Source organism: Penicillium diatomitis (assembly GCF_028827545.1).
Source record: "Penicillium diatomitis strain IBT 30728 chromosome Unknown utg000010l_segment0_segment0, whole genome shotgun sequence".
Lineage (NCBI taxonomy): Eukaryota > Fungi > Ascomycota > Eurotiomycetes > Eurotiales > Aspergillaceae > Penicillium > Penicillium diatomitis.
This window is the reverse complement of record NW_026623182.1, coordinates 481,286-499,842: the sequence shown is the minus strand read 5'-3', so window position 1 is coordinate 499,842 and position 18,557 is coordinate 481,286. Positions and strand designations below refer to the sequence as shown.

Sequence of the window (18,557 nt, the reverse complement as noted above, 5' to 3'; positions counted from 1 at the left end):
GACGTACTCGGTTTGGTCACTAGACTCACTAGTGTCATACTATGTAGCAAATGAATGTGCTGCCTGAGGCTTTCAATGTAGAATTGGTGAGGCTGTGAGGCTGCCAGCCGGCTTTCTGAAAGTAAAATTCGCGCCTTCCCCGAAATGGCAAAACCACAACAAATACCGGACAGAGATCTGCAAGAAACTCTTGTGCGCTCTTCAGTGGTACATCTGAGCAATCCATCATGCCCACCGACAGAAGCCCGGTATTTGCTGTGGAAAAGAAATGGCTAGAGATACAGACATGATATTTGGCGGAGAGGAAGCACTGTACAACTCTTAAACTGAGCAGTGCGATTCCCCCACCCCGAGGAATGTGGTTCGACGTTGAGCATCGACCAGTGAGTGGTACTACTAGGGCCCGATACATTCCTCTCGAGACTTGGTACAGTGTGTGCCACAACCATCCAAAAATAAATTAAATCCATCGAGTCCGGCGTACATCTTGCGACTCGGACGTCGTAGCCCCTCATTGCAGCAATCCCTCTTGAATGACTATCCTGCCCGCATCACGATGGTCAGCTTCTTGGTTTCGTTTAAGCTCTTTGTATACGGCATGTCGATGTGATGGCCACGTCTACACTGCATGAATCTGCCGCCCAGTCCTTAGCGGCTCCCGTCCTCTCCTCAGCAACCCACTTGACCCCAGAACAACCACTTCTCAACTCTTCTTCCTCCACTACCTCGTCGCAATCGGTGGAGCACTTCATTGCCGCTTGATCGCTTGATTTCACGAAGAGCTGATTGATTGCAGACGGCGCAGTCTCAGCTGAACGTCCACCTGAATTCTCGAGCACTGCGTGGCCTGGTGCCTCAGTGCAACAACCATCTTCAGTCTCGATCATGTTCTTCTATTCACCGACGCGCGCTCGCACGTTCATCCGATCGACTTAGAGGGTCCCCGCCGATCTACTCTTCTCGGCGCAAGACCACAACCCTCCCTTGACGCTTCCTATCTCTTTTGATCGAATCGCATACAGACCAAGGAGCGCAGGATTGGCACGGCGCTCGTGTTTTTCAGAGTGTAAATATAGAGGCTTTGTGGACATAAACAGCACAGATCATACTTGCAATCAGTCAAGCCGGCAATTGAACCGGTCGCATCACCACAATAGCTGAAAGCAAGACAGAGCAGCGAGCAAAAATAGATAAGAATGGATGGACCGCCGCCCCCACCGCCGCCTCATGGCGAGAATCCTCATACCACGGAGGGGGAATACCGCAAAGCTTCCGATCTACCACCGGGAAACTACGACATCTTCATCGTGCCGCCGCACTCTGCGGGTGCTGGTTTCGTCTATCTCCCGTCCTTACAATGCAATCGAAACAGCTTCCTTGCGGGCGTGGCCAGCACCCTCGCAGTGGTATATGTTTGGTCAATGGTGGCACCAACACTGAAGACGTGGTGGGTCGCGACAGTGTCCAGTCAGAGCAACAAAGGCGTGGTGGTGGTTGCACTCGTGATCGCGGTCGCTGGCTGGGCCTTTGGAATGTCACAGTCAGGATACTTCAAGGGAAGCTCTGAGGGTCCTGACGGGAAGAGACCGCCCGGCGGCGGTTTCGGTGGTTTCGGTTCCTTTGGAGGCTCCAGCGGCCAGAGCTCTCAAGGTCGTTCATCGGGCCCCGGGCATGGCAACGGCCATCAGAACCACGAGCGCGGTGGAAGCACCGGCTCAAATCATCAACAAAGGCAACATGGTGGAAACTACGGTGGTGGATCAAATCATGGTCAACAGTATGCTGGCAACCAACGTGCCGGCGGCGCACCAGAGGCGGACACAGCACCACCACCGCCTCCTCCTCCTCCCAAGCCCGAGCCATCGAATCATGGCCCGAACGGAGATGAGTGGGAGAAGGCGCGAGAAGAAACCAGGCGCAAGGAGGAACTCCGTCGCAAGATGGAGGAGTTCAAACGCAAACGAGAGGCTGAAGCAAAGGAGAAAGAGAGGAAACGAGAACGAGAGGCAATGGAAAAGGAGTTGAGAGAGCGACGCGAACAGCTCGAGCGCGAAATGGCCGCCGCTCGAGAGAAGGCGGAGAGAGAAGCACGCGAGAAGGCCGAGATGGAAGCCAAATTGGCGCGCGAGAAAGCCGAAAAAGAAGCCAAGGAGATGCGCGAAAAGGCAGAAAAAGAGGCAAAGGAGGCACGTTTGCGTGCAGCAAGAGAATTGTCTGAGGCCCGCGCCAAAGCAGCAAAAGCAGCCGCGGAGGCCAAGGCCGAAGCTGAGCGCCTCGAGGCTGAAGCCAAAGCTGAAAAGGCACGCCGTGAAGCCGAAGCTGCAAAACTTGAGGCAGAGGCCAAGGAGAAAGCTGCGAAAGAAGCGGCCGAGAAGGCTGCCGCAGAGAAGGCTGCCGCACAAAAGGAAGCCATGGCCAAGTTTGCTGCGCTCAAAGAAGCAGCAGCAAAAAGATACGCCGAGAAGAAAGCCCAAGAAAGCCAGAAGGAGACACCAACCGCGTCCAAAGCCGGAAGCACCAAAAGTGCACAAACCGCACCCCGGACACCGTCGCCGAAGAAACCACCGTTCCCAATAGCCAAGACAACGTTGGACGACGACGCCTATTCGTTTCGGCCGTATGATCGCCCACGGCGACCATACGGACAAGCCTCTGGGTCATCCGCTTATTCCGAGTCTTCTTATGCACCGTCGCAATCTACAGCACGGACTACACCTCCTCCATCACACCGGGTCTCATACTCCACAAAAGACCCCGACAAGATCGTCATTCTTGGTGTTTATCAATTCACCAATGCGTTCATGAAAACACCAGTTGCGCAGCTGGTTTCCGGCCAGGGGATGGTCACCGATGGACTCGTATTGCGAATCACCACCGAAGGTCTTTTTGTGGATGATGACCTTCGGGGGGTCGGACAGCGAGAATGGGATGTCAAGGCATGGACTCTGAAATTGACTGAGGTGTGGTGCCCTCAAATGGCAACTTCTTCAAGTCCCAAGCAGCCGGCATCTACCAATCCTTTCTATTTCCGCCGCTCAACCCACTCCGTACCCACGAGCGAAGAATCCGATGCTTTCATTACCAACCTACTCAAAGTCTGCAAGAACACCTGTCGCCTAGCGGCCCCCGCTGCAGGGGCTGTCTCTCGCGGTCTCCACGTTCTGCGCGCTAGCCTACGTGACCAAGAAGGCAAGAGATACGTCTTTGTCCTCCAAGACACCGAGGCATGGAAAGTTGCTATTGGTCTCGAACGCCTGCGTGGCGGTGCACTTGTTCGAGCTTTGGGAGCTACTGCCATGGCGGCTTCAGATTGCAAGACCATACTAAACAATCTGGGCTTCACTTGAGTGATCAGATGTCCAGGCTGCGCGAGAACACCACCGTCGTATCCATTGTTCTGCCAAGGAAATATTCCACATAACGAATTGGCTTGACCTTGCTCCAGGGGATGTGATCTGTTTGGAGATCTTATCTAATACCTGGTCGTGAAGTCTGCATTGCAAGCCGAAAGGATCCATTGGACGCTGAAATTGCAAACATGATGCGACAGCGTTCAGAAGCGTCCCAATTTCTCACTGCTATCCCCCGCAAAACTCAGCTCAAATCAACTTTCACATTCCACGAAGTCTCACCTCATCTGCACCTCTACTGTGTTTCCCCCTTCACACACCCTGATGCTTCATCTCCTCGGTCATCAGCGCCGGAGTTTGTTATGTCCATATGATGCTTGTGATTTCCATCATCCTTCAATCCCTCACTATTAGTATATTTATCCCTTCCACAGCGTTGATGTTGCCCCCATCCCCTCTCTTGATTCGTATATATTATGAAGATTCCCCCCCTCTCGATGATTGTTTTTTGAACTGTTCACCTGGTAATGCGTTGCCAAGCTGTATCTTCCTTTCTCTGACAGTATGAGTTTAATATCAAGACAAGTACATACAATCCTGAATCCACCCCAACCCGTACTTGTATCTGCCACTCATAGTGCCAGAAGACGAAGGTAATCAGGTCAGTCCGGCAAAGACTCCATGGTCCATCTCATCGACAAGGTTGATCACAGTATCAGCTGTACTCCCTTAGTCCCTGCTCAGCACGAAGGGTACATGGAGGAATATCCTCTCGGTCTCTGTTATATCAGCATTCAACCATACTTAGGTTCTATGTTCGAAGGAGGAACAATTTCAAAGCAGCGAAGCGGAGTTCTGTATATCGGGTAGCTACCAGGAACTCAAATTCTCTTGTCTCTGAGAATAGCCACCTGAGATGTGGAACGAGGGGGGTTTTTTTCTTTCACTGCATGGTAAAACTTCACTAGACAGACCTACGTATGGCTTTACCTTATCCCTTGTGGATTCCGAATGCTGCAGGCCTGTGCATCTTACATCTACGTCTACGTCCATTTACTACCTGTTAGGTGAATCGGTCTGAGTTACAGGAGAATCTCGATAACCAAGTCCATGGGGTCAAGCATATTCCTTGAATTCCTACAATTCCACCATGTCCATTCCAAATACCATGGTAAGGGTGATCCATCAGATAGTAGTCAGTACTTGAAGCAAAGCTCGTATCATCCATCAGGTAAGAGCAGCAGACCAATCCCTCGATTGAAATTTCGCGCCACGTCTGTTGAAAAACGACGACGCTTCAAGAGCTTAGGCTGTGAGTAACTCGAGAATCACAGTACGAGGGAAGGTTGGTTTCACTTGGATTGCAGAGGTATATGTATATATGAATGCAGGCTGTCTTGTAAACAACCAAATGTTTTCATACCTTCACCGGCATTTATCGTAGTAATTCGCCATATATGTAGGATGTCGTGACGAAAGCACAGATTATGCCTCGTAAAATCAACAAGAACTTCATGCGATGGAACAAATCGGAACCAAGAAAGAATTTGTGAAATTCCAGATGCCACAAAAGGACACAAAGAAAAGAAAGGGAAATCAGTGTAGACTGGGAGAGTGTCATAGGAAAACATGAATAAAGGTCTATCAATCGTATGGGAATCATCATATTCTCCGTAATGGTATGCGCAGAATCCAGACTATAATAGTCGCGGGGGGCGGCGTGGGTAGCACATGCAGCCGCGACGTAGCCGCAACGAAAAAGAAATAAAGAAAACAAAAAAAAACACACGCCTTTTGAGAATGAAGATGTGTCACCACAGTGACACCACTGAATGACAACAGGCTGTCTTGGGGGCATCAGGCATGAGGCCCAGAAGCTGAGACCAATTTAAGGCACTCGTTCTGTGAATGCCTCGGAAGCGGACATGGGGAGGTTAACCTGCAGGGTTAATCGCACCGGTGCTTTCAGGCCAAGCCAATGAAAAGTCACGCCATGCAATTCAACACATGGCTTCTGACATCGCATCGCCGAAGTGAAGCGAAATGACAGGCGCAGTGAGGTGAAACGAAGAGTCACGAAGCGACTCGAAGCGACTCGACTCTTCTAGAACGGGAACCCGCCAGGGAATCCACCCGCACCCCCGCGAGCTTGGCCTCCGAATGGGTTGCCGCCAGCAGAGGAGAAGCCACCACCGCCGCCATTCATCATGTTGAACAGAATGTTCGGGTCGATGTTGATGTGGCTGCCGTTCATTCCGCCCATTCCACCCATGCCGCCCATACCACCCATGCCACCCATGCCGCCGAAGCCACCACCGCCGAACATGTCAGCTGGGTCGATGAGATCGTCGCCGTTATCGTACGCAGCACGCTTCCTAAATTGGGGGAAAAATTATCACGTCAGCACAAGCCATTCCAGGTGGAAAGTTGGGAAATGAATAGTGAGGGCCAAAGACGTACTGAGGATCGCTCAAAGTTTCGTAAGCCTCGCCGATCTCCTTGAACTTCTCATCGCCGTGCTCCTTATCCGGGTTCTTGTCGGGGTGATATTGGATGGCCATCTTGCGATAAGCCTTCTTGATCTCATTGTCTGATGCATCCTTGCCGACACCCAGGATCTTGTAGTAGTCCTTGCGTTGGCTCTTCTTAAGCTCAAACTCAGCCCGGCGGATCTCTTCTTGGATACCCTTCTCTCCCGGGTTGCTCTCCGCAACGCTCTTGTATTCGCGAACGGCATCCTCCCATCGTTCAGCACCGCCATAGGCCTTGGCACGCATCTTCATAGCTTTGACATAGCCGGGGTCGAGACGCAGGGCCTCAGTGCAGTCCTCGATAGCCGAGTCGTACTCCTTGAGGTTGATGTAGGCTTGAGCTCGGTTTTGCAAAATCTTGGCGTTCATATCCTTGTTGGTAGGATCGACCTCAAGAGCTTGACCCCAAAGATCAATAGCACGGCGGTAGTCCTTGGCCTTGAAGGCATTGTTGCCTTCTTCTTTGGTGCGGCTGAGCTTCTGCACAATGCGGAGGAGTTTGATAGCCTGCTTCATGTCTGGGTCCAGCCCGAGACACATCTTCAGGAGCTTCAATGCTTGGTCAGTCTCACCAGAGGCGTAGAAGGCGCGGGCACGGATCATCAGCGCGTCGGGATCTTGGCTGTTTTCACGCAGCAGATTGATGGCAAGATCTTGCGCCTTGCCCAAGGAGTTGCTGTTGTTCATCTTGAGCTGCGCCTCAGCACTCAGCAGGGTCCACTTGCGTGGCTCCTTCACACCTTGGCCGAGACCTTGACGGGCCTGGTCCAGACAGAAGATGGCCATGGAACCACCCCGATCCTCGGCCAGCGTCTCTTCGGCCTGCTTCACAAATCGTTGCATCTTCTCGGCGGGGGCTCGATCAGTCGCGGTCGCGTCGGGGACTTGAGACAGAACGTTCAAAGCCTCTGTGGGTCGACCCAAGTTGGTCAAGATCTTGGCCATGCGGTGCATGATCTTGGTGTTGGAGGGATCAAGCTCATGAGCTTGCTCGATGTCTGCCAAGGCACTCACGTACTCCTTCGCAGACATGTAGGCAGCAGCGCGGTTAGACAAGTAGGCGGATGACTTGGGATTGATTTCGATCGCTATACACGGCACGAGACGAGTTGATTGTTAACCCTCGCAGTCCACATGAAGCACACGTAAAACATACAGCTTGCTCCGAAAACCGACAGATAGGACTCATGTGAGGCGGTACATACCCTTGTTGTACTCTTCAATGGCGCGCCGGTAGTTGCCATCCTTGAAGAACTTGTTACCCGCCAACTTGTAAGAATCGGCCTCATCGGTGGACCCAGACGATGTGTGCGGCGGAGGTGTCGGGCTACGGTCTTCGGTCCCGTTGGCTCCATTCTGTTGTGGTTGGGGCTCTTGGGGATCAATGTCCATGGAGCTTCGCTGGTTATCTTGGGAGGCGGCCATGGCGGAGAGTCGACGGCGGAGCTCGTCGGGGGGAAGGTTCAGCGGATGGAGATCCTGGTCTTTCGAAGACCGGGAGAATTTGAAGGGGGAGCTAGTGTGGACGGAGGCCGACGAGGATGAGCGGCTGTGCGAAAAGCGATTCTTGCTGGGGGACTTGGACGGAGATTTGGAAGGCGACTTGGAGTGCGACTTGGATTTGGTGGGTGGTTTGGAGAAAGATGGTCGCGGGGAGAGGGGAGACTCGATGCGGTCGTCGGCGGTCGAGAGTGAACGGGTTGGGGTTGAGGTCGTGGTCGTGGTCGTGGTCGTGGTCGTGGTCGCGGTCGCGGTCGCGGTGGAGGAAGAGGTGGTGGGGGAAAAGGGAGGAAAAGACTGCGAGGGTTCAGGTTTCTCTTTCTCCCGATGTTTGTCCTTGTCTTTCTTGAAGATGTGGGCGAGTTGGACCATGAGTGGAACTTCCGTGGACCTATTTTTTTTTTTTTCGCTCTGGAGGGGGATCGAAGGACGACGAAGGCGGTAGAAACGCGGGAATCGGGATGAGCTCAACCACGGTTTGAATCTGGAGGACTCGCCTCAAAACGGAGTTCCGGCAGTGCGGGTAAAAGTTGGATGTCAAGTCTGACGTGATGATGGAAGCGACATGCGCAGTACTGGAACCAATTCGATTGAAAGCTGGAGGGGAAGGCGAAGTGAAGAAGATAATGCAAATGAGGAGAATGGAATGATGGGAGGGGGGAGAACCTGAAATGGGTTTTTGGAGGGGGAAAAGGGAAAGCGCAGAAAAAAAAATCATACTAATACGTCCTTCCTGGTTTTCGGTGGTTCGGTCAAGTTCATGTCAGTTCCTCGAGTATTACTTATCGGTCATATAGTTCTACTCCTAGCCGCCAGGGGTGGCATTTATTACTGATCTAGTCCGAGTCCATGGTGCCGACAAGCTGGATGACGACAATTCGTCCGTAAAAAGGAGGTGCCACTAGTCAGTATATCCATCAATACAGGAAAGGAAAGATAGACAATTCATCTCTTCTTCTCGGGGGCGGGGGAGGAAGATGAAGACGATCGAAAGAGCCAAAGCACAACATGGCTATTCCCTTCCCCTTTGGGTACTTTGGGACCATTCGATCAAGCAGCATAAGGACAGCCTGTCTGCAAGTCCAATGGGTCGTGTGTCCACGCCATGTTCAGTCTGCACTCTGGCCAAGTCCCTGGGGCCAGGTGGTGGAGACAGAAGGTAGAGAGGTCGCTTGAATGGACGCTGAAGAAATGAAGAGGCTGGAGATAGGCTACCTGATACCTTGTTGTTAGCGCGCCGATGTCACATCCAATGTTGTCAGATACGTTGACCCATCAAAATGCAATGGCTGGGTGGCCGATTTCGCAGACCTTCCAGCTCTTGCATGTCTGGCTCACGAGAAACACCAGGGTTTCTTCGCCTGTCACGCGGGGCCCTATTTCACTCATTCTGCGCGTGATTCGATTCTGTTTCAAAGATCGAGTCGAGAGGAGTGAATCGGAGACGCAGAGAGGTTTCGGTGTGTGTGGCCAGTGGCCACACACAGAACAACCAGAATCTGGGAGATCCGACAGGTCCAAGAGGAGAGTGAGTGGTGACTGGGATGTGGAGAGGTGGATCCGGCAGCTTGGAGAACGACACACGGACACCGGGGCTCATCCACTTAGTACCGTATACCCTGCGCAGTGTGTACACTGTATAGCATGCGAGTCAGAGGCCAAAAGAGTCCCGGGATGCCAAGGATTCACGTTATCGATGCATCGCACGCATCAAGTCTTGACAGTGGGCGAAACACAAGTCTCCGATGGCGCTGTCGCCACCCTGTGCCCGTGATGGTTACCTCTTTCTACGGCAGGCGGACTGCACGTCTGCGATGCGAAAGTCCACGAATTGCCCGTCCTCATTCAAGCCTCACAGTCTTGCTCGCCGGGGACGCGATTACAGGTAGATTCGAGTATTGACAGGGTACCTAGCCTCCAGGATTGTTCCAGTCAGAGACGCCGACGCCTTAAAGTAACCGATTTTTCAATATGACACAAGACATCAATCGATCTTCCGCAAGCATCTTCCGCAAGCCAATCGATGTGACAACAGTTTAAGTCCCTCATGTCTACATAGATGGCAACGTCTGAATCAGGGTGAGCTTGACTCGGAACGGGGATACATGCCGAGTGACCACTTTCCTGCTAGGCATGTTTTGCTCGATTTTCGAATGCACCGTTGCGAGTCCGACTTGGTCGAGCTGTTGGAGAGAACAAAAAGGCGACGAAACCCTCCACGAGATCAATGTCTTCCTCCCCACAGATTTCGTCATCGAACTCCTCCAGATACATGCTCCGAGAAATGTAGACATATTGTAATCACAGAGACGGGTGATGGCCGCTCATACTTCTACGACTCGCTTCCCGCATTCTATCGCAGCCGCGGGCCAAACCGAGACTGGTCCCAACGATCACAATCAAAGTCGTGACTCTCATACGGCGGGGGCGGGGAGACTAGATCATAATCTCGGACAGAACGTTCCTCCTCCGAGTCGCTGACAGTGTATATCTCAAGTTGCGGCGGGCGAGTCAGCCGCGCGGACGAGTCTCTCACCAATGCCGGTTGCTGGGGCATCCAAAGCTGCCCATGTTCCTGCCAAGGGAGCGGCGTACTGTGAGTTCGCGTTGCTCCCCGTGGTCCAACAACTTGAAGATGTGTGTCCATCGAAGGTGGTGATGTGCGATGAGTGGATCCGCCTGGACCTGACGCGGTCATCTCACGCAATACAGGGCCAGAAGGACCAGGACCAGAAGGACCAGAGCCCTGTTGACGTTGACGGACAGGTGCACGACCTAACTGGGTGCTGTGCTGCGACTGCGAGGATCCAGCCTCGTGATCACGTCTGCGAAAATTGACGTTGACGCGCACCGGGGACAGCCCCCGCCTCGGGGTTGCTGGATCTGCCGATGCGGGTCTTGGGGGTAACGGCTTGTTATAAAGGGTGTGAAGGTTGACAGACTGCCTTGCATGTGCCGATTGATTCAAGCGGCTGATGCCTGGAGTATGCATGGAGTGACTGGATCTCGGATCTTCGAAAGGAGGACCCTCCAGCGTGGAGAGATCGATGGAAGGAATAGCTGGACCTCGTTCCAGGCGCTGGCGGCTCCTACTTCGCTCGGTGTTGTGAATGAGAGAGCCCGGTAGTGCACCGGGAGGCATGACTGATGTGGACTGCAGCTCGTCAGATTCGACGGTGTACCTGATCAGTAAAGTGATGCTTCCTGGACGAGGATTTCGTGTACGACAATGCACCCTGGGGCACCCATGGAGATTGGTGATTCTGAGCCGGAATTTGTTCCTTTAGCATGAATTCTTCCATCATGAGGCCAATGTTGAGAATTTGAAAGTACCTATCAGGATAACTTATTAGAGAAATCTCGTTACTGGAAATGAAAATCAAGCTCAAAATGGCCTTGTGATCATGAGGTGGCACCGGTAAACCTAACTTCAGGGAGGGACCACAGGTTAGGCGTTCAAGAGGCTGTGCGGACACATGCTCGTCTTATAGGTCTACAAGGTGCCCCGTTCTCTCTCTATCTCCACGTTGGCGAATCTGGTCTTCTTCCAAGTCTCTTGAGATCGCAGCATGAGATTTCAATGGGGCCAGAAAGGATCCCGGTCGAATTTGGCCTGCGCCCTGACTAGATCGAAAGAAAAGAATCCGATTGCACTCGAGTCAATAGGCATATTAGTGCTTGACCAAAGACCCAACACTGCGAAACAAATCCAAGTTGTGGTGAAACCAAGGAGAGATCAAAGGGGATCTGAGCCCGAGTCCATCATACTATTCCGGGTCTTGCGACACATGGCGCTCGAGGTGTTGCTTCTTTCGGGCGTATGGTGGGGAATGGCTCGGGGATTTTTTTCTCTGAATTGATCTGCCTGGTTGATACAGGACGTGAGATTTGTATTTACGACACGGTAAGCATCCATCTCGTCTCGAGTTGCAGTCGGAAAAGGTCATCCACTTCAGAATTCTCCATGGCATTGTGAATGCGAAAATTGCCGTGGTCTGACTTGATATCCAAGAATCGATAGTCGGTAAATTCCTCAATGACAGGCCTCTGTCATTACCTGAGAATCCATCCGGACTCGACACTGAGGTTGCCACACGAAAAATGGGCCGTATCGGTCCATGTTGCCGTGAGAGATGGAGACCCAGGGACGATTGTCTATTTTTGGTAAGCTTACGGGGGCCAAGCATCTCTCGACCGTAAGCTTCGGTCCGGGGGTTCGATGGCTTCCAAGAATGCAGGTAAGCTGCAGGGTGGAGCGCGGAAGATGTCCACATTCCTGTCAAATCTGATCAGAGAAGAGAACTCTGTCGTCATAAGAGGATTTTGACGTTTTGATAAGACGGCAGGTAACGGGGTCTGTGAAAAACTGACTGGACCCTTCGATGAGACGGAGAGCTTTGCCGCATAAGTAACGAAGCATACCTAAACCAAGCACTCAGCCGACAGGTTGGAAGCGTCCCGCTTCTATCCCGTCAGGCCCCGCGCTACCAGGTGATGTCTTTGAGCAGGGAACGCACTCGATGTTAAGCAACCGCCGCTACAAGTCCGCACAAGATGTGAAGGGTAACGAAAAGTACCCTATAGCACGAGGAATCCGGAATATTAAAGCATACGACAATGTTTAATCACCTGATCCTGACCTGACACGCTTCGGCAACCTTATCCCTTCAAGACGGCCAGTCCTGTATAAAGGTGTCAAGCGCAACGGAGTGCACCGCTGTGTTACAATGTACATGCATCCCGCACATGGTCGGATCATGGTCGAATCTTGGTCTTTAGCCGCAATACCTCGTGAGCAACCTTGGTCGAAACATAACTAAGCACGATATCACTAGCAGTACGGGAGCTATCACGCTTCAATACTAGCGGCTCAACCTAATACAGTCACTCGGTATTGCTTGACAACAAACGCACAATGTGGAGACACACAAAAAGCTTGGTCTATTTAGGCTGATGGTTCTAAGTTACAGTGCCACTGAGCTCAAGGGCAGTGGGCGTCGGAGCAGTCAAGATAGTGGAAAGCCTTAAGCGACGAAGAGAGGAAGAAGGGCTTATAGAGAAGAAAAAAGATATGAATATATCCAAGGAGAAGCAAATAACAGAATCGAGTAAGTCGTAAATTACAACAAACCCAGATGAAAGGGGGGTTATATCACAAGAACATTTCAAAATCACGCTCGAATCCACGTTGCTCAGGGCTGCATCACGACTTTCAACCTCCCTTGAGAGGGATGACGCACATCAATCAGCCAGTGACGGATTAGGTCATTTAAGCAAGGAAGAAAGCGGCAACGGCGGCAGCACCAGCGAAGCCGAGGGAGCCAGAGAGAGCACCGGCACCGTTGAAGGCGGGGGCGCTGGTGGTGGCAGCAGCAGCAGGGACGGTGGGAGCAGCGGTGCTGTAGAAGAGTCGCACGGTTAGTGTTCTGATGGTCCAAGAGAAAGAGGACAGAGTCGACTCGAGATCTAACTTACTGGACGGGGGCAACGCTGGAGGGCATGTGGGGAACAACGCTGCTGGGGACGCTGGGGTGACCAGTGGCGGTGGGGACACCGACGGTGGACCAGGAGGTCACAGCGGCGCAGGTGGTGTAGACAACGGGGACCACAGAGACGGAGGGAGCAGAGGGCATGGTGTTGGCGGAGGAAGCGGAGTGAGCATCAGCACCGCTGGGCATGCCGGGGGCGGTGGTAGCGGAGGAGACAGCGGAGACACCGCCGGCGGGGACGGAGGTGACAACGGCGGCGGTGGTCTGGACGGAGCTCACGGAAGCGACACCAGTCTGACTAGCACGGCCGGGGCAGTTGGTGACGGTGGGAGCGCACGAGATGACGGTGACCTCCTCGGTCTGGTAGACGGTGGACTCAGCGCCGTTAGGGAGGGCGGCAGCCAGGCCGGCGAAAAGGGCAACGGTGACAGCGGTGAAACGCATTTTGATGGGTTTGAGGTGATATGGTAAAAAAACCGTTCGAGTGATTAGAAAAGCGATTTGAAAAAAGCGAAGGCTTTTTAAAAAGGCAAAGAGTGTAATAGTAGTTGGAAAAGAGTGGATGACCGGAGTCGGAGAGAGTGACTGATGCGATTGCAACGAAGATTGGACTTGGAGAAGAAAGAAAGAGTGAAAGAGAGCACGGGGGGATCAGGGGCCCTTTGTATGAACGGGGAGATTGCCTGCTGGATCGGCGGGTCCAGCAGCCCTCTCCGCTCTCTTTCCCCTCCCCCTGAAATTAAAAAAGATTTACAAAACAAACATCAAAAAAGGGGGGGGGGGAAATGAACATCGTGGATGGGGGTGTGGCTCGAGGTGGGAAGTTCTGGAACGCCCACGGACCAGGGGCCACCGGCACGCTCTGGAGCCTTTCAAGCTAGCGGTCTGGTTGCATTGACTTTCAGCGTTCAGTGCAGAGTGGGGGGAGGTATCATGGACTGGCTGTCCTCATGCTCAACCCCATGGACGCCGAGGTCATTGGTACTCGAAAGCATCCAGCTAGTAGCTCCGAGTAGTAACAGGCTAACAGCCTAACAGGTACTAAAGTTACAACTCAACTACCACTCACTCTCATACCGTACCTGCATCGCCCGTGTAAAATAAACTATATTCATGCTTCCCGTCTCTCTGTACCTGATTTTCTCCCTCAGTGGTCCCGTGCAGGTGGTCTGATTGATCCCCGTTCCTCGAGCCACAGGCACCACGCACTCCTAATTGGTCTCATCGAGCATCTAACGGGCATCCGTCTTGCCCATGATAATTGAGCCCGTGGTGACTTGGAGAGCCGCTAGTATGTTTAGCGCCCACGCCTGTTCTCGTGGAGGAAACCCCCTATAGCGAGTGTGCCATCTGACTGGTGGGGTCCCGAGAGAGTCACAAAGGTCGGTGGAGGATGGTGGAGTCACCTGAGGTTAGGAGATTGTGTGAGACACGACCTGTACAAATAATACGTACTGTACTCAGTGTGTACTCAGTGTACTGTACCATTCAACCAGACTCCAGGACTGCGGCGACTCGTGATCGAAGTCGTGGACCCGTAAGTCCGAAAGTCGTGACTCGTGGGTATTTCAGTGTCAGAAGCATACGCCGTACACTCACAGCGCCGACTGCAGAGTGCAGACCCCAGGGAGATCTTCTTGTGCGGCTGTGCAGAACTACAGATACTCCGGTGCAGCTAGCCAGTTACGGCAGATATGCACGTAGTCGTAGAGTACTAGAGTATGCGCGCTGCACGCCCCTTGATTATCGTATCTGAGACTTTGGCGGCACTCGAACAAGGTCTCTGATGATCTGATGAATTACATTGGACTTTCTTGCACTTGGAACCTTGAGACTGCGGTTCTTTGTATCCGATGCCTTCAAATGACCGACAGCTCAGTCTGAGTGAAAGGATTGCTTCTCATAGAGTTTGCTTCATGTCACGCGCCCGAAGCTTGGCCAAATCCTGCACGGGCATCGGTTCAGGGCAATAGTGCTTTCAGCTTTGTATTTTATTTTGGAGTACATGGGTCATGGGGAGAATCCTGTACATAGATACGACTACTTCGTAGAAGTTTGTACTGTCCAATCTCATGCGCAATGACCCCGGGGTGAGACCTTTGACTCTAGGAGCAGATTACTCATTACACGACCCATAACTCCATTGTCAACATGTCAAGGAGAGAAAGGAACATGATCAAATTAGCGAGTTTCAGCCCGCGTCACTGTGCCGCTGTCCACCAATCTTCCATGCTCTCGAGACGATCCACTACCCGTTCCTGGCGACCGACCCCCGCGCCTGCACCATTCATGGCCCGATGGGCCCGTCGCCATCTCCACTTTTGCCCCTGAACCGTCCATGCACTCACCACTCACCACTCACCACTCACCACCCGAGACCCCACCACAACACACACAGATCCCTCGCCGTAAACACCACGGCGACTGAACATCACCGCGCAAGGGTGAGAGTGGCTAGAACACCAGCGACGGTCACCCGCAGACCCGTCCTCCTTCGTGTCAAGACTATTGACTGTCAGGTGTAGGGCCTCACTGGGGTTCTGGTTGATTCAAAGAGAAATTGCCCCTTGTCCATCGCTACTACTTGTACCCCCGGACCCCGTGCGCTGCCCACTGCCCACTGCCCACTGGCCGCCGAGTCGAGTACGGTAACGTTACTCTTGATAACGATCCAGTATCTCCAGAAAGATCATCGATCACCCTACGAGTCTGGGAACATGTGTTCGTCATCTGCTGGCAATACCATCACACCCGTGACCCGTCCATGACTTCCATGAGTCCATGACTCCATACATCCATCGTCATACTACCAACGGGGACGATCAGCAAGGTGCATCGTGGCTCAATTTCATGGAGTAACGGGAGAGTACTCTCCAACTGTCCCACCATCAAGGGAAGTGGATGCGAGTCATATATTGATCTCGGTTGCAACTCAGCCCACTTTCTGTCTTTCATTGATCCAAAAATGCCGCTCAGCAACAAGCGCCACAAAGCCACGGGCATTATTATATGGAGGTTCCACTGTTACTCGCCCGCTCGATATGGTAAGTACTAAGTAGTAAGCATTGTACCTGAGCCTGTGCGTGACAAGGTGACACTAGCAAGGAAGCCGTTTTCTATGCATGTGTTGAGTGTTCATCCTTTACTGTGCTGATGTGCTCTAGGCTTTACCTGTTCTGGTCTGAACTGGGCTAGTCAGTGAGAGACCGTTCATGTTCATGATGGTTGCTGAAGCCGAATAAGGGGGACTAGAGCCTGGACCAAAGAATCATGTGGATAGTAAATACAGCGGCCGCTGTGGAAATCGATCGACTTTGATCCAGGTTCATTGACGGACTTGTGCCTGGTAACTAGTAACTACTGCCTCCATCGATGCTTCGGAAATCGGGCAACAATTATACCACTGACCGCTACCTAATCGGCCCGAGCTTGTGCGCTTCAATGTGACAGTGACTGCTTCTCCCATTACCGACCCCATTGACGTTCTTCTTTGCTGTCCACACTTCACAGTCTAAATAGACGAACATCATAATTGAAATGGAGCTTGTGAGCCTTGGTTTAGAAAGGTGACCTCATAATGTCGAATCTCTGTTTGGAAGGTCTTCGGCCCCTGGGCTTGGCTGATAAAACAATATGAGCCTCGAACGTGCCGATCAAACTTGCCGATCAATATTCTTGCGCGGTGCACACTAAAAACGTTGCTGATCGTCTACGCATTAATTTGCTGCGGCAGAATATCGTCAGTTTGGACCAAAAGTATTAGTGAATGGACCGCAATTCAGATTATCACATACACAATCATGATTCTGCTAAGGATTCTCTCTCCACGTGCTGTGCCGAGTCTACCCGTCCCCGGACCGGGCAATTTATTGTCATACTGTAGAGTGTAGACTGCGAGAGACTTTGTGGATTACCATAGTTCACCAAAGGATAAGATAAATCGGGTTGGAAGGACGGGAGTCCATGGCCCAAGCATGTTCCATTGCATGATCTATGAAAACGCGACCCATTTTTGCGTAGCTGCAATCAATCTTACCCACGGCTTACCATCGTGTCCCTGCCCAAAGTATAATCGCGCGCTATTGAGTTCCAAATATAGCGAAACCTAACCTGGTCGCTCTATCGTACGCCGCTGCCGGAAGTCGAGTATGCTTGACTTACTCTTTCTCCACTGCTCCTGGACATGACCATGGAAGGATAGGGTGAAATTCCACATGCGGGACCTACTAAATACTTTGATATACACATCTTATCAAGTAGTCTTACTCCCCACAAGCCTTTTCGAATGACACGGATGCGGATTCGGAGTATTGCAGAATTTCGCCCCATCTCATCTCCAGTGTCGTTGTCGTGAGAACTATTCGTGATCTTCCGCCCATCCCAGAGTTCGGCAAATGTAGTTTTCAACTCTAGCACTCTGAAAAGTGTCAAATCGAGATCCATGCAGCCCATCAAGTCTCTAGGCATTTCCACCTCGATTTTTAAACAAGTGATTTATAGGCGGGTCAAAAATCTCGGGCCATGATGAATCTCTCGTTGACTCATGAAGCCTCGTGATGCTCGACCAAGTACCTTCACCAGACCTGGAGAAGGTCGAAATCTCCGAGCGGAGAGGGTATCCGGCGGTACCTCGGCAGTGGCTGCACATTTGGCAGATCGATCACACTGCGGCGGCGAAGCACTCATAACCTGAGCCAGGACACTAACATGGGTACTTGCAACGATCGTAAATCAAGCCAGCGCTAATCCTTCTGGCCGTGTTCACGATGATGCACTAGACGGACTTGTCATCACGCACAGTCCCCATGTTCATGATCTCAGCAAACCTTGCCGCACCTCCATCTATGACGCGTCAGCCAGCACCCTTAAACCGACCCGTCAAGGGCGGCCCACACTCTACAGGGCCCGGTGCACCCTCCCAGGGTCTGCTGTACGATGACTACATCGTGGTATTTTGGATCAGCTATCGAGGAGCCTGCACTACAGCTGGCCTTTACGTAGCTGACAACGGCACGTCTGGACATTGATTTCGTGATTCGATCACGACTTCCAAGTTCCAGGCACCAAGATAAGTTCGCGTCTAACCTGACCTAGTGATTCCCGCTCATGGACTTTCGGACATTTTGGGCACTTCTCATGCCTGATCGGTCTGTGTCATTGCTCTATTTTCCTCAGGACTGATACACAAAAGTCCGGTTCCAGCATTCACGGTCCATGGTGATGTCGACGAGGCGCCACTGATTTACTTATAGAGCGTCGCCCGCTATAGTGGTTGGCCCTTGTTGACGGCAGTGGAGCCGAGATGAAAGGGTGGTGCATCCGAAGGCAGCCATGAATCTGATTGTAACCTGCATCGGGGATGAATGAGATATTGAAACCCGCCTAGTCAACGGGCGAAAGGAAGACACCAAGGTCTATGCATCACTGACTATGTGCAATTCTCAGCCCTGTCGACATCAACCCACTGAAGCTTTCGTAAGGTGATCCACTTCACGCTACGTGGCTAAATGCATGTCGTTTTGTGTACTTATATTATATGATTGTAGTGCTATACACTTGTACAGGGTGACTGTTCACTATTGTACAGTCAACAGTGTACACCATCGAGGGCATCTTAGCCAGTACGATTCTCAATATCGCCGTAAGCGCACTTGACTCTCGGAAGAACGTACTTCTTGTGTTGGTTG

The 18,557-nt window shown here is 52.2% G+C and overlaps 6 protein-coding genes across 6 annotated transcripts; 2 read left to right on the top strand and 4 right to left on the bottom strand.

Annotated features, from left to right (window-relative positions):
* Positions 1-1,196: 1,196 nt before the first annotated feature.
* On the top strand, positions 1,197-3,347 carry N7539_007195 (uncharacterized protein; the record flags this gene model as incomplete). The annotated part of the gene is made up of 1 exon (XM_056936796.1): positions 1,197-3,347. One exon carries the CDS (start codon positions 1,197-1,199, stop codon positions 3,345-3,347), a length of 2,151 nt encoding a protein of 716 aa, XP_056787595.1.
* A 2,107-nt stretch (positions 3,348-5,454) lies between these two features.
* On the bottom strand, positions 5,455-7,753 carry N7539_007194 (DnaJ and TPR domain protein; the record flags this gene model as incomplete). Its single annotated transcript, XM_056936795.1, has 3 exons — positions 5,455-5,725; positions 5,811-6,969; positions 7,087-7,753. 3 exons carry the CDS (start codon positions 7,751-7,753, stop codon positions 5,455-5,457), a joined length of 2,097 nt encoding a protein of 698 aa, XP_056787594.1.
* Positions 7,754-9,734: 1,981 nt separating this feature from the next.
* N7539_007193 (uncharacterized protein) lies at positions 9,735-10,523 on the bottom strand (the record flags this gene model as incomplete). Its single annotated transcript, XM_056936794.1, has 1 exon — positions 9,735-10,523. One exon carries the CDS (start codon positions 10,521-10,523, stop codon positions 9,735-9,737), a length of 789 nt encoding a protein of 262 aa, XP_056787593.1.
* A 2,127-nt stretch (positions 10,524-12,650) lies between these two features.
* On the bottom strand, positions 12,651-13,314 carry N7539_007192 (GPI anchored serine-rich protein; the record flags this gene model as incomplete). The annotated part of the gene is made up of 2 exons (XM_056936793.1): positions 12,651-12,780; positions 12,857-13,314. 2 exons carry the CDS (start codon positions 13,312-13,314, stop codon positions 12,651-12,653), a joined length of 588 nt encoding a protein of 195 aa, XP_056787592.1.
* A 1,757-nt stretch (positions 13,315-15,071) lies between these two features.
* N7539_007191 (uncharacterized protein) lies at positions 15,072-15,302 on the bottom strand (the record flags this gene model as incomplete). The annotated part of the gene is made up of 2 exons (XM_056936792.1): positions 15,072-15,197; positions 15,240-15,302. 2 exons carry the CDS (start codon positions 15,300-15,302, stop codon positions 15,072-15,074), a joined length of 189 nt encoding a protein of 62 aa, XP_056787591.1.
* Positions 15,303-17,675: 2,373 nt separating this feature from the next.
* Positions 17,676-17,897, top strand: N7539_007190 (uncharacterized protein; the record flags this gene model as incomplete). The annotated part of the gene is made up of 1 exon (XM_056936791.1): positions 17,676-17,897. The coding sequence occupies one exon, from the start codon at positions 17,676-17,678 to the stop codon at positions 17,895-17,897; it is 222 nt and encodes a 73-aa protein (XP_056787590.1).
* Positions 17,898-18,557: the final 660 nt, after the last annotated feature.